Consider the following 15,591-nt stretch of genomic DNA (forward strand, 5'->3'; position numbering starts at 1 on the left):
ATATAAGGAGCAGCAGTTTGTGCTTTATTCATAACATGGTACTTTTATTTTGACATGCCATTATTACTGACCTGCACATAATAAAAAACACACAAACTAAGCTGACGTCGTAATTCAACTCTCCCATTTCAGAGGTTTGAAGATGGGTCATCATGGGAATATTTGCTAGGCTTGTGTACAAACTAGATGTACCGCAGAGCGGTACAAATTATTACTGCCGCCCAGTCCAGCACATGTTTTCCACAAAAATAAGTCATGCTGAAAGGCATATATGATTCTAACTGTCTCACTGAATTGCATTATGCACACTCAATTCTCACTGGTATCTGCTAGACAACAAGTACCAAAACATGATTAGTTCATAGATTTCACATGTAAAATACATTTTATACAACCCCACCCCCATCTTGCTTGTGTGTGTGTGGGTGGGTGGGTGGGTGTGTGTGCGTGCATGTGCATGTGCTTGTGTGTTTGCCTGTTTATGTGCCTGTGTGTGTACATGTGCATGCATGCGTATATATGTCTACTGTGTGAGTATGTGTCATAATGAGGGATTACTGTGAATGTATGTGTGTGCGTGTGTATCTGTTTATGCACATGTGTGCATATGGAATGGGTTTACATGACACCTGGAGGCAAACATACGCAAAAAATTGGTCATCCTAGGCCCTACGGTTCTCGAGATATTCACAGAAAACTGTGTCTGCCCTACCCTCCTTTCGGGGGGTCCAGTCCAGCGGGGGGGCTACAGATCAAAACGAAAAACGATGGTTCCATGCTATCCATGTGGGGTTACATGCCCACCAAGTTTCGTGTACCCCGGTCTTACAGTGTCCCGGGAATTCTTGACGGAAATTTGGACATGCGAAAAAGAAAAAAATAAATAAATCTGACTAAACCTATATGGCTTCGCTGCGCGGCGGTCATAATAATGGCTTCTATCGGCATGGTGATGCCAATTTAAAGCACAACTCTCGCCAAAATGCATCCTAGTTTTTGTGAATGTACCCAAGTCAAACTTTCGTTTAAAAGCATAATTACGTCCGAAGCGCCACTTTTCAAAATCAAAATCGCTATTTTTAAAACACATAGTTTACTATGTGGACATAATTATGCTTTTAAACAAAATTTTGATTCGGGTACATTCACAAAAACACCCTAGGATGCATCTTGGCGAGAGTTACGCTTTAAGCTCCAGCAAAGCTAATTACACTATATAATTTATTTGTCGACCCTGAGACCTTCTCCTTTATACTTTGTCCACCATATCAAACTTTATCCACCATCCCAAACATTGTCTATCATTTCACAGGCACCAGGCAGGGACACAAGCGTCACTATTATCTCATAATGATGAGGAGCATAGGCTATATCCACGTTAAGACAGGCAGGTCAGATCTCGTGCCCCAGGCCTCAGTCGATGTCCTCCAGTACGAGCTCGTTCTGTTTCTCTTGCCCACAGAACTCTCTCCTCCGGGTGTCCTGGGCTTGGGGCTGGCCGCTCTGTCCGTCTATGAACACCCGATTGTGGCGCCCCACGGCGGGCCTCCGCGGTTGCACCACGCTGGGCACCTCAGCCAGGCACAGTTGGAACTGGAACGCCGCCTGGAAGCCACGGCGGAAGTTCTCGTTGAAGTAACCGTAGACCACGGGGTTGACGCTGCTGTTGAAGAACGCCAGCCAGTGGGCGAACGGGAACACGTAAGCCGACAGCATGCTGATCTGGCTCGGCGTCATGTTCCCGTAGTCCGTCAGCATGATTAGCGTCCACAGCGGCAGCCACGATACGGTGAACAGCATGGCCACAATCAGGAGCATGTGGATGACCTTGATCTTGCGCCGGTAGACCCGGCGGCCGTCCTCCTCGGCCCGGCCCTCGCGGAGCTGCGCCGGCGACTTGAAGAGCTTGAGGGCCACGCGCGTGTACATGATGACGATGAGCGTGACGGGCGCCAGGTAGATGTGTGAGAACAGCACGGTGGTGTAGATCTTGCGCATGCTCTGGTCCGGCCATGCCTCCCAGCAGGTGTACAGAGGGTAGGTGTTGTTGTGCTCGTCAACCATGAAGTGGAACTCGTCTTTGGTTACGGTCAGCGTGGCTGCCGAGGGACACATGATGACGATGGCTAATGCCCAGATGAAGGTGATGGTGATGATGGCTTGCCTTTGGGTGAGTTTCTGTTGGAATGGGTACACGATACATCTGAACCTGCAAAGAGAAGTATATAAGTATAAGTATATATACTCTTTTGATCCCGTGAGGGAAATTTGGTCTCTGCATTTATCCCAATCCGTGAATTAGTGAAACACACTCAGCACACAGTGAACAGAAGCACACACTAATCCCGACGCAGTGAGCTGCATGCTACAGCGGCGCTTGGGGAGCAGTGAGGGGTTAGGTGCCTTGCTCAAGGGCACTTCAGCTGTTCCTACTGGTCGGGGTTCGAACCGGCAACCCTCTGGTTACAAGTCCAAAGCTGTAACCAGTAAGCCACGGCTGCCCTCCGTGATTCCCAGTGAGAATGTCAACACAACAAAAGAGTTTAACAATGATGTAGTAGACTGTCAGACACCAAACAGGACGAGGACCACAAAAGCGTCACGTTAGAAAGTTTATTTAAGGGTTGGGGGTTACAGGGGTTTCAGGGGTTCCGAGTTCCAAGAGTTCTGCGTGTGTGTGTTCCCCAATAGCCGAAAGCAGCAATGGCAGGAGCTGGATGATCCGGGAAGTCCTGGGGAAACACACACACAACAACAGCAATTGAAACGGGGCAGCAGTACAGTCAAGGGCTAGGCTGTATTCGTGAGAAGAGAGACGGAAGGCAGGTCAAGATTACCGGGCTGGAGATCAAAGAAGTAGTCGAGCTGGTCTGGGTATTAGGCAAAGAGTCAGAGTCGCTTTCCAAGACAGGCAGGTAACTGGTGCGGCTTTGGAGACGATCTGACAAGTGTGGACTGAAAAGCAAGGCTTTATATACAGGGCATGATGAGTGGTGAATGCAGTGCAGCTGGTAGGTAAACGAGGGTGAGGCAGAGCAGAGCAGGAACAGGTGGAGGTCATCAGACTTCAATCAGCCATGGTTACCAGGCAGAGAGAGAGCTCATGACAGAACCCCCTAAGGGACGGCCCCAGAAGTCCCCAAGAGTGACACCACGCCGGGAGGGCGGAGGGGAGCCGGTGGAGGGCTAGAATTCCTCCGAGCGTCCGAAAGTGAACATCCTCATCCTCGAGCTGGAGGGTCGGGACAGAAGACGGGACAGGTACCGACAGGGTCAGGGTCAGGCACAGGACAGGAAGCCGGGCGGGCAGGACGGTTAGGGGACCCTCTGGGGCGGCCCCTACGGATTGCAGGTTGATCAGGATGCAGACGGTGGAAGTCGGGCGATGAGTGTCCGGGTCATTATCCGACTGGCTGGCACCCAGGTTCTCTCCTCAGGCCCATAGCCCTCCCAGTCGACAGATACTGGAGGCCCCTACCGCCTGGACCGGAAGCAGGCGTGAACGGTGTACACCAGCCCACCGGGCCAACGAGGCGAGGGAGGAGGAGGCGGAGGAAGCGCACGGGACCAGCGGGCTTTCATGCGCCGGCTTGACTTTCAAACATGGAAAGTAGGGTGCACCCTCATGGAGGTTGGCAACTGGAGCCGGACTGGCGGTTGGGCTGATGACCCTCTGGATAGGAATGGGCCGAGGAATCGAGGTGCCTGTTTACGCCGATTCCACCCGCAGTGGGAGATCCTTGGCTGACAGCCACACCTTCTGGCCAACACGGTAGGCGGGTGCCGGGCGATCTTCGGGCGGTTAGCCCCAGTGGCATAGCTGACAGCTGACTTGAGTAGATGGGCACGAGCTTGTGACCAGGTACGACGGCAACGGGCGGCATAGGCGAGGGCAGACGGGCAGGACACATCTCCCTCCTGGCTGGGGAACAGGGGGGCTGGTAGCCATACACACACTGGAAAGGTGACATACCAGTGGCAGAGCAGGTGAGGGAGTTGTGAGCATACTCTATCCACGCCAGTTGTTGTGCCCAAGCCTGGGGTTTGGCGAGAAACCATGCACCGCAGCGCCTCTCCAGCTCCTGGTTTGCCCGCCGGATTGACCATTGGACTGGGGGTGGAACCCAGAGGTGAGACTCACTGTGGCCCCTAGAAGACGCAGAACTCCTTCCAGAATGTAGAGGTGAATTGGGACCTCGGTCAGAGACAACATCCCTGGGCAGCCCGTGTAGACGGAAGACATGATCAAGAACAGCCTGGGCAGTCTCTCTGGCAGATGGCAGTTTAGGGGAGGGGAATGAAGTGTGCCATCTTGCTGAACCGGTCAACCACAGTGAGAATGACCGTCCATCCCACCTGATGGTGGGAGGCCAGTTACAAAGTCCAAGGAGACGGGGACCAGGGTCGGTGGGGCACAGGCAAGGGCTGGAGTAAAACCAGCCGGGGCCGAGTGGGAGGACTTGTTCTGATTGCAGGTGGCAGGCACGGATCTAATTCCCTCGACATCCCTTCTCAAAGCAGACCACCAGAAGCGCTGGGCAAGGAGATGGCAGGTGGGGCGGAGCCCGGGTGGCAGGCAAGGCGGGAGTTGTGTCCCCACTGTATGACCCGGACCTCAAATACTCTGGGACAAAGAGACGACCGCCTGGGCATGCACTGGGACTGGGATGGTCACGGAGGGCCTCCCTGAATTTCCTCCTCGATATCCCAGGTCAGGGCAGCTACGACGCAGGGATCGGGCAGAATTGATGCAGGTTCCTGGGAAGGGGCGCCATCCTTATGAAACTGACGGAGAGAGCGTCCGCTTGGTGTTCGAGAACCTGGGCGGTATGACAGGGTGAAGTTGAATCTGGTGAAAACAAGGCCCAGCGGGACTGTCTGGGGGTTAAGACGCTTTGCTGCAGATGTATTCGAGGTTTTTGTGATCGGGTCCAGACCAGGAACGGAACTGTGGACCCCTTCAGCCAGTGACGCCCTCCTCCAGGGCAAGCTTGACTGCCAACAGCTCGCCATGGGTCTCCAACATCATAATTGCGCCTGCAGGTGAAAGCCGGCGAGAGAAAAATGCACAGGGGTGCAACTTGTTGTCCTCCTCTGCCCGTTGAGAGAGTATGGCCCCGACTCCCACGCCTGAGGCATCCACCTCGACAAATCGAACTGCCGGTCTGAACCGCATCTGGAGGATGGGGGCAGTGGTGAACCAGGCCTTGAGGGTATGAAAGGCTGTGTTGGCCTCTAGGGTCCAGGAAAAGGGGTGTTTGATGCTGGTCAGAGCTGTGAGGGGAGCGGCGACGGAGCTGTAGTTCCGATGAATCTCCGGTAGAAATTGGCAAACCCGAGGAATTGCTGCAACTTCTTCCTATTCCCCGAACTGGCCAGGAGGTAACTGCCGAGACCTTTGGGGGTCCATCTGGATATTGCCTTCAGCGGCGATGTATCCCAGGAATGACACAGTCTGAGCGTGGAACTCGTGATTTCTCGCTTTGACATAAAGGGAGTTCTCCAGGAGCCGCTGAAGAACCAGCTGGACATGACGAGTGTGTTCGACAGAGTTCTGGAGAAAATTAAGATGTCGCCCAGGTACACGGCGATCTAATTTATTCAGCATGTCCCGCAGCACATCATTCACCAGCGCCTGGAATACCGCTGCTGGGCGGTGAGGAGGCCAAATGGCATTACCAGGTACTCATAATGGCCGGTGTGGGTGTTGAATGCAGTCTTCCACTCGTCACCCTCCCTTACCTCGACTAGGTGGTAAGCATTTCTAAGGTCCAGTTTGGTGAAAATAGTGGATCCCTGGAGCAACTCAAAAGCAGAGGTGAGTAAAGGCAGAGGGTACCGGTTCTTCACTGTGACATCATTCAGACCTCGATAATCAATGCAGGGGCTTAAGAGAACCATCTTTCTTTCCCACAAAGAAGAACCCGCACCAGCTGGAGAGGAAGACGGGCGGATGAGTCCAGCTGCCAGGGAGTCCCTGATGTAATCCTCCATAGTTTTTCTTTCAGGAGGGGATAGTGAGTAGAGGTGACCTTTGGGTGGAGCAGTCCCAGGGAGGAGATCAATGGCACAGTCGCACGGACGGTGTGGGGGGCAGAGATGTGGCTTTGGTCTTGTTGAACACCTCTCGGAGGCCATGGTAACATTCAGGGACATTAGAAATGTCGGGGCAGTGCTGGGGGTACTGAGCCGGGGCAGCGAGGCAGCACGCAAACAGGTCAGGTGGCAGGCATTTCCCCACTCTTTCACAGTTCGAGGCCCAATCGAGGTGAGGATTGTGGAGACGGAGCCAAGGGTAGCCCAGGATTAGGGGTTGGCCTGGAGAGCTGAGCAGGTGGAAGCGATGGTCTCTCGGTGGTTTCCCTGACACCATCATTGAGATGGGGGCTGTGATGCTGGTAACTGTGCCACCACGCGACCGCCCAGGGCCCGGCTGGAACAGGAGTGGACAAGCGATGGCTTTCCAAGCCCAGCTGACGAAAGCAAGTCCTGTGTCAATAATGTTTGCTTCTGGCGCCAGAGTCCACCAGGGCTGCCAGGGTGTGGGTGGAATCAGACAGGTGAAGACAGACTTGGATGAGGGGTTTACGGCTGATGGAGGGCGGAATGTTCATTGAGCTCATCCCGATTCCTCCTACATCTGGTGAGCTCCGCCTTTGCTGGACAGGTGGCGACTGATGACCATCACCACCACAGTACAGGCACAAGTTGAGGGTGATGCTACCGCTGGCTCTGCAGGGGTTAGGGGAGGGCCGATCTCCATCGGGTTCAGACTGGTCCGGCTGGCTAGACGGTGTGGCAGGTGCGACAGAAGGGCAGTTGGGACACCCGCGGTGCTGGTGGATGGACTCTGGCTCTCTCTCTCGACGACAGACCTGGATCCCGCGGTCGATCGGACAGCCAGAGCAATGGCTTCATCAAGAGTGGGGGTTGATCATGGGAAACCAGCTCGTCCTTTATGTAGTCCGCCAGGCTGTGGAGGAAGGCATCCACCAATGCTTCCATGTTCCAGGAGCTCCGACTTGCTACAGTTCGGAAGTCAATGGAGTAATCCGCAACAGTCCTTCTGCCTTGGCTAATACTCATCAGGGTCCGAGATGCCTCGGGCTGTGGTGGATTCCAAATCAATACCTTTGAGCATCTCCTCTGCGAATAGGGTTGAAGGTTGCACATGCTGGGGTCTGGCGCCGAACTCCGCCGTTCCCCAGAGTCGAGCTCGCCCGCCAGGTGAGTGATCACGCATCCCACCCTCGCCTTCAGTGGCAAAAGTCCTGGGTTGCAGGGTAAACTGGACACGACAGCTCGTCAGGAACGCCTGCATCTGGTTGGGTCGCCGCTGAACCGCTCTGGGTTGCCGATCCTGGGTTCTGGGGCTCGCAGCCACGCAGCAGTGGACTGGGCAGGAGACTCGGGTGCTGGGCCGGTGAGCAGGCTGGCTGGGGCTGGGCCGGTGGGAGCAGGCAGAGGAGAAAGGTTGGTGAGAAGTTGAATGATCATTGCAAGTTGTTGCTGTTGCTGCTGGAACTGCTGAAGCTGTTGGTAGGCGGCTTGAAGTAGGGAGGCAATGTCAGCAGTGTTGCGGTTTGCCTCTCTCTCAGTCTCTTCCAGGCGCTGCATGGCGGTGGGTGGTTCTGGTTCGCCGGTTTCCATGTTGGTTCAACCGCGGCGCTGGGTCCATGTTTGGTCAGATCGCACTGTCAGACACCAAACAGGACGAGGACCACAAAAGCGCCACGCTAGAAAGTTTATTTAAGGGTTGGGGGTACAGGGGTTTCAGGAGTTCCAAGAGCCTGCGTGTGTGTGTTCCCCAATAGCCGAAAGCAGCAATGGCAGGAGCTGGATGATCCGGGAAGTCCTGGGGAAACACACACACAACAGCAATTGAAACGAAGCAGCAGTACAGTCAAGGGCTAGGCTGTATTCAGAGAAGAGAGACGGAAGGCAGGTCAAGATTACCGGGCTGGAGATCAAAGAAGTAGTCGAAGGGTCTGGGTACAGGCAAAGAGTCAGAGTCGTTTTCCAAGACAGGCAGGTAACTGGTGCGGGTTTGCAGACGATCTGACAAGTGTGGACTGAAAAGCAAGGCTTTATTTACAGGGCATGATGAGTGGTAAATGCAGTGCAGCTGGTAGGTAAACGAGGGTGAGGCAGAGCAGAGCAGGAACAGGTGGAGGTCATCAGACTTCAATCAGCGCGTGTTACCAGGCAGAGAGAGAGCTCATGACAGTAGACAATTCTGAAGAATTCCACAATCAAGAAGTTTAAAGAAAAGGTTTTATTTCAGTTAGCCTATGTATATAAATTAGCTTCTGAATATTGCATGCAATAACAGAGGAAGTGCCTCCAAACCTCTGGAGCACTTTGGTCTACGTAGCAGGGCCTTGTAGATCCAACTAGATTTATTAAAAAGTAAAACCGACACCCACCCAGAGATGTTCCGAAATTGATTAAAAATATCTAAAATGCAGAAGTTGGGTAAGACAAAAGAAAATCATCTGCATTATGAGAAAGTTTAAACTATTGCTCCTGGCCTGAACATTCTAATGGAAAGTTGTCCCCATATTTTAATTTTAGAAAATATAGCATTGGGCTCTTATGGTCAAAGTTGGGTCAAAACACCTTACAGACCTTTCTACTGCGATGGCCACCAAGGTGAACACCGATGCAGAAACAGATGCTCCTTGGACGAGTCCACTCATTTTACAAACAACTTCATCGAATGGCCATCCTGGGGGACGAAGAACAGAATACCATTAGCATTCGACCATCTGCTAAATGAGGACATTAGAAGATTCATTTTTTTAATCTGCTAAACTGTTCCATAGAAAAACAGAAGTGTTATTATTTCAACTCCATATCCTTCCTGATACCCATCTGCTGACGTCTCAGAAGGAAGATGATGTTTATAATAATTACATAACTTTTGTTTATTTTTTGTTGGTGGCTACTGAATATTCATGGTCAGTTAAGTACACGGTGGCATTTATACATCAATAACTAATGATATTCAAACCAAGATGTCAACAGTAATGAAAAATAAATATATATTTTTTGTGCTTCTCATCTGCATACTGCAGTTGACTCCATGAGTGCCCACCTGTTATCAAGTTGTCAGCCAGCGTGATTGGCAGGCACAGGATGCCCACAAAGAGGTCACTAATAGCCAAGTTGAGGATGAAGATGTTGGTGACCGTCCTCATCTGCCGGTTCCTCACCACTATCAGACAGACGAGGGAGTTGCCGATCATGCACAGGAAAAAGATGAGCATGTAGGCGAAGATGACAATCGTGGCAACTGGCCGCGAGTGCTGATAGTAAGGGGAGAAAGTGTAGTTGCTGGGCTCTTTGGTGACCACCTGATTGAAGGCCTGCACGAGGTGGAAGGCTCCTACCTCCACGTCCAGTGCGTCTGTAGACACTGCCATGAACAAACAAAACAAAAGTCACTGTTATTGTTTAATCTGACCCTTAATATGGTCAAACTCTCCACACACTGCCATGAACAAACAAAACAAAAGACACTGTTATTGTTTCATCTGACCCTTAACATGGTCAAACTCTCCAGATGTCTTCTGATGTGACATGTTACTCAGTCAGTAAGGAGGTTTGTAGTAGATGGCATGCTGATCCCCCTTTGTAACAGCACATGGTAAATGTATCAAATTATTTATAATAGTTAGTGAGAATGAGAGTCCATTAGCCAGCGGGCTGGCCTCAACAGGAGCTGGAATCTAGAAGTAGTTAGAGAGTAATTATCCCTCCTATCTGTGCAAATTAATATCAGCTGGGTTAGTACATATTGATGGGCTATAAAAAGGTTTTTCGTTACCAAGGTGTCACACAAGAAACATTTCATGACGGGTAAAAGCAAAGAGCTCTCCCAAGACCTTTGCAACCTTATTGTTGCAAAATAGATCAATGGAACTGGTTATAGATGCATTTCAAAACTTCAGAATCATCCAGTAAGCAGTATTGGAGCCGTTATCTTTTCATCTCATGCTACTGGCAGACTTCATACAGTTGAAGGAATGATGAATGGAGTCATTTTGTTCCGGGAGAATCTTGCCATCCACCAGGATGACGAGGATGAGACATGGCTAGACCTTCTAGTAGGGCAATGATCCAAAGCATTTAGCAGAGGAGACTCTCAATTGATTTCAGAGAAAGGAAATCAAAGCCCTGACCTTCAATCCTGAATACTGCGACTGATTAGTTTCGTCGTCATACAGGAAATGCCTTGAAGCTGTCATTACAAATAAAGGCTTTTCCACAAAGTATTTGACAAATTTCAGTAGGCGTGTTCAATACTTTTTTCCTGTGTCATTCCACTTTACACATAACATTACACATAACTCTACTTATGGACATTAATTTTTGGATTTTGTCATATGGGTGGATTATCTGAGTTAATACTAATGTCTGGTGAAAATTTCATGCAAATAGCCTCATTGGAAGTATACTATGTTCAATACACATTTAATATGTGTCTAATACTTATTTTCCCCACTGTATATATATTCTTTGCTTTTCTTTTCTTTTTTTCTTTCAGGATGTATTCGAATGTACACATTTTTTTTTGTGAAAAATATGCTGAAAGACTAAGGCATGTCTTTTGAAGTGTTCCTGACATTTGCGCATATGCTCATGATTTTACTTTTTGGAGTATTATTTGCAAAAAACTTTTGGAGTAGCCTATTATTTGCAATTCACATATATTTTCCAGAAGCAGTTATCTAATGTATACAATATTTTTCATCCCTTACAATTTAACAAATTAGCATATTTGTGACTCTTTAGAAACAAGAAGAAACTTTGAATATTACACAGGGCATTAGGGGGAGATTAATCAATTCTCATTTTAATTAACCCACTGCCTCACCTCGTCCATCATCTAAGCTCTTCAGGAAGAGAAACCCATACGTATCTGATAAGATCAGTCTCCATCCATCACCAGCCGAACACAACTCCTTGAGCATCATTTACCCCTCACAACTCTATCAGTAAGTTCTCCTTACACTAACATTTGCTCTGCATTGAGAGGTGGATTTCAATCGCACCATCTTCCACCATCCTCTCGGCAGCTTTCTCCCAGACAAGAAAACAAGAGTGGCTATCACTCCCATAAGAGACCGTGGAAAAAGATGGCAGCATGTTTTTCCATGCCAGTTTCCGGGTTATGGAGACAGTTTTGGAACTGAAAACTGGCAATCACTTGGTCATTAGTCAAAGTGTTGCTAGATTACGCCCTGCAGCAATACAGCCCACCCTCCTGCAATACAGCCATCCAGCACAGGTTTTTTGGAACTGTTGATCGTGTGGCGGCGACATCTAAGAGTGTTGCAACTCTCTTCTTCTATGGCTCTGGTTTCTCCTTTTTGCCTGATCCCAGCTTTGGCTGCAGTTTAACACAGACCCATTCCTAAACAGGTGAGCCATAAATCAGACTCCAGCTGGCCACACCGCAATACTTCAATCTCCCACCAGAGGGCACAAGCTCACTTTCAAATGCGTGCAGTAGTTAGCTGGTGGGATGACTGGAGAAACATATATGTTGTTTGTTAAATTAGTCCTTCATCCTGACCTTGAACTCCCTCCAAATAATCTTGTCTCTAGTAATCAAATGTGTACGGAGCCCAGGAGGTGTCATTGCAAGATATTTTTGTGTATCGAGAGAATGTGCGCTCATTTTACTAAATCGTGCACACGTTTTACTAAATTGTACACTCATTTTACTAAATTGTGCTCTAAATTTAGTGTATTGTGCACACAATTTAGAAAAATGTGCACACGATTTAGTAAATTGTGCACACGTTTTACTATATTGTGCACACGTATTACTAAATTGTGCACTCATTTTACAACAATTAAAATGAGGGCACAATTGAGTAAAATGAGCGCACTATTTAGTAAAATGTGCTCACAATTTTCTAAATCGTGCACACAATATACTAAATTGAGAGCACAATTTAGTAAAACATGTGCACGATTTAGTAAAATGTGCACACAATTTAGTAAAATGAATGCATGTTTTCTGGATATATACCAAAAACAATCTTGCAATAACCCCTCTAGGGTTCCGTAAATGTGCATCTGTGCAATGCATCTGCAAATACACCTACATCAGGCCTGATTGTATGAACTGTGTATTTTGTGATATATGTCAATTGCTGCTGCAAAACCGCAATTTTCCCACGGGGCTGAAGTGATTATCTATTTATCTGTGGCTTGATGAAAAAGGGCTGGATCTGCCTGATTAAATCAGATGTATTCAGATACGTTGCCACAGATGAGTCGGGTCGATGTTGGGGCCATGTCTGGGAGGTGGAAAAGGAGCAGAGTAGGGGCACTGAGCATGTTGGGCCAGTGGCACATGCACAGAGAGCTGAAGACTGAAATAAAACAGCAATCTGACCTCCGACTCATCTTCAGACCACCAGACCAGAGAAAAGGTAGTGCTGCAACATTCAAACATGCTCTGGCCAGGATGTGTGTGTGTGTGTATCTTTTGCTCCCTGACGATCCTATGGATTATGGGCTCTTGGAGCATCCACAGATATCAAGGCTTAACTGCAGCTGCTGAGAAAAACAGGCTGAATGTAGAAACCAGCATTCACTCTCCCCTTGACCAAAGGCTTTGACCAAAGTGTGGATTCCACTGTCCCTTCTTCTCCTCTGTCTCAAACGCACGCACACAGCAGGGTACAGTATATAGCCTTAGTATACTGTCAATATTTTGTGTTGCATCAATCCACACTCTACCCTTTTGTAACAGCCTGTGGATTAACCCTGGTAAGGTGTTCATATTTCTGTTATTCAGCCAATTGTTTATTGTTTATGATCCCCCATTAGCTGGGGCATGAGTCCCAGCTATTCCTCCTGGGGTCCGACTGTACAGATAATAATTAGGTTAAAAATTAATTACATCAGCCAATGTTCCCGGGTCTGGTGGACATTATTAGCCTTTTAAATTAATACAGCCATAACAATTTATGTAAAAAAAAAGATTTTTGATTATTGATGATTATTTCTTAGAACTTAATCAGAACAGGTACAAGCGGTTGAAATGGAACAATTTTGTAACTTTGTGTTGGAATAGCAGGTGCAGAAAGACAACATTCCCACACAGAGACACCTACACGCAGATACACACACACATACAGATGCATACAGACACAAAGACACACACAGACACACACACACACACAGACACACACAGCAGGCTCAATTAGAAGGTTAAGGCACAATAGCACCTACAATTGTTACACCCAAGTCCGCCAACACCACATATATAGTTATGTCTGTGTGTGTGTGTGTGTGTGTGTATATGTGTGTGTGTTCTTGCAAACATTGGAAACGGTGTGTGTGTTCTTGCAAACATTGGAAACGGGTCCCACAGACTCGAACACCTTACAAGGTTTAATTCAGTTTTGCTTAGTAGTAGGCTATAATATTGTGCAGGCAAATTAGGCAGTCTCCTTATCAATTTAGATAGATAGATAGATAGATAGATAGATAGATAGATAGATAGATACTTTATTGATCCCCAGGGGAAATTCAAGAATATCCGAATTACCGATTCGTGTTATGGGTGTTTCCTTTGGTAAGAAGGCCAGGTTGTTGTGGTCGAAATATGTTGGCTTTTTAATCAATGTAGCAATTATAATTAAGGCTCATTCTCAACTCATTTTCCCTTTTTTTGCAAGAGCACCCTTGGATAGGCTACTTTGGATAATGCGTCTTATTCACAGAGCTACATTCGTCTTCTTCACATCATCGAAACTTTTTGATTGTCAGGAAGAAAAGCGGAGATAAAACAAATGAAGTAGGCCTAAAGCTCATTACATAAGCCATATTTGACTTCATGGTCACAATGAGCCCCAAGCCTCAAAGCCCCAAGCCCCAAACCTCTTCCTGAGTCTCATCAACAGGTAGGCTACTGAACCCATATTCAAGAAACTGCGTGCAACAACAAGAATAGCTTACATTATTTAGGCTATAGGCTACAAAACACACAAACAGGCCAGAACAATCACACTCATTGGAAGAAAATGAATTACGAAGGTAAATGAGTCCATAAATGTAAGTTTTTGTGATTATTTTCGTATTTAATGCTTATTTCAGTCTCCTTAAACGGACACGTGTCCACATCTGTGCGCTTGGTCCAACGAAATACCTGCCAATCAAAGAAAAATAAACTTTTTTACCATTATCGTGTGGGTCGGATGTCATGATCCCAGACTACTGCAGTTGTACTCGATCCCGTGGGGAGATAAGAAAAACTGAGGGGAAATTGAGAAAAAACAATCAGACTGCGGTAAAGTCCTCTCAGACTTTAAGGGGTTGCACCACTTTGTCGCACAGAAAAGAATATCCGCAATCCATCATCAAACCTCGAGCGTGGAAAGTGCCCCTCTGTCGTAAAAATTACTTCATTGTAGAGATGACTGAATCACACTGCGTGCTCATCCGTTATCAAGCACTCCTCTCCAGTCCAGTCAGAGTATGGTTTGAGCGATGCTATTCCTTTGCTCGTGTATGGGGGGAGCTGGAGCATCCGCGAGAGGGAGGGTCAGGGAATGTGAATCTTGCATCAGATAGGCTATAGGTAGGCTACTTGTATAAGCTGTCAGAGATAATAGCAGTTTGGTGGTCTCTTGATATTTTATTCCAGGTATATTCACAACAATTGTAGGCTATGTCATCATAGTTCTTCTAGTAGTCATCTGGAAAAAAATGACCGTTGCAATATGCTTGTTTTTCCACAAAGGGGAGCTACTCACTCCCTTTAGCACCTCACCAGTCCTGGCTCTGTCACTACAAGCGTCTTATGCTTGATCACCCTCAAGCACATTGGACTTTCTTAATTTAACTTATATAGTGTATTTAGTATTTAGTTTTGTTAGTTTCTTATCTTATCTTCTACTGTCTTTATTGTACAGTGGAGTTTAGTTATATGTTTATACTATACTAATGTTTACCATTTCTGTTGTAAGTGCATGTTGTGTGTTATGTCTGTATGCTACAGAGACCCTTGAATTTCCCCTTGAGGATCAATAAAGTATCTATCTATCTATCTATCTACTGTATTATCGCAATCAGAGTCTTATAGGCTATATTAGCCTGGCCCCGCCCACTAGATCTTCTTTCGGGCAGGAATGGGACAACATTCCATTCTCAAAACTCTATGTAGTAACTGGTCTCCTCAGTTTCTAAACATTATGAAGAATTTTGTTAAATGAAGAGGTGAAGCAGCACAGTGGTAACCATACCCCTATCCCAACTTAAAAAAAAAAAAAAACTTGTTGCTAGCATCAGATTCAAAATGAACATAGCCTGGGCCTACATCTTCCATGAAATAAACATTTTCATTTTCAACATTTGATATGTCGACTGTGTAATCCATCATAAATGGCTAGTTTCAATGGTAAAGTTAGCTGGACAAATTAAAGAAAACGAGAAGGATTCAGTGAAGCATATCGCCATATTTTAGAACCTTCAAAATTAGAAAACTGATGCAACTGAGATGGAGGACAACTCTACGTAGAGTAGTAGAACGTAGGCCTATTGTCCAGAGGAACTTACATTAAATGA

The 15,591-nt window shown here is 47.5% G+C and overlaps 1 protein-coding gene across 1 annotated transcript; it reads right to left on the minus strand.

Moving 5' to 3' along the window:
• Positions 1-1,368: 1,368 nt before the first annotated feature.
• On the minus strand, positions 1,369-14,490 carry LOC125287611 (neuropeptide FF receptor 1-like). Its single transcript, XM_048233533.1, has 5 exons — positions 14,391-14,490; positions 14,205-14,279; positions 9,098-9,418; positions 8,629-8,728; positions 1,369-2,209 (listed from the first exon to the last, which is right to left on the minus strand). The coding sequence occupies exons 2-5, from the start codon at positions 14,227-14,229 to the stop codon at positions 1,414-1,416; spliced, it is 1,242 nt and encodes a 413-aa protein (XP_048089490.1). The 5' UTR covers positions 14,230-14,279; positions 14,391-14,490; the 3' UTR covers positions 1,369-1,413.
• Between the last annotated feature and the right edge of the window lie 1,101 nt (positions 14,491-15,591).

The sequence above is a fragment of the Alosa alosa genome, chromosome 22 (genome assembly GCF_017589495.1).
Source record: "Alosa alosa isolate M-15738 ecotype Scorff River chromosome 22, AALO_Geno_1.1, whole genome shotgun sequence".
Classification (NCBI taxonomy): domain Eukaryota; kingdom Metazoa; phylum Chordata; class Actinopteri; order Clupeiformes; family Clupeidae; genus Alosa; species Alosa alosa.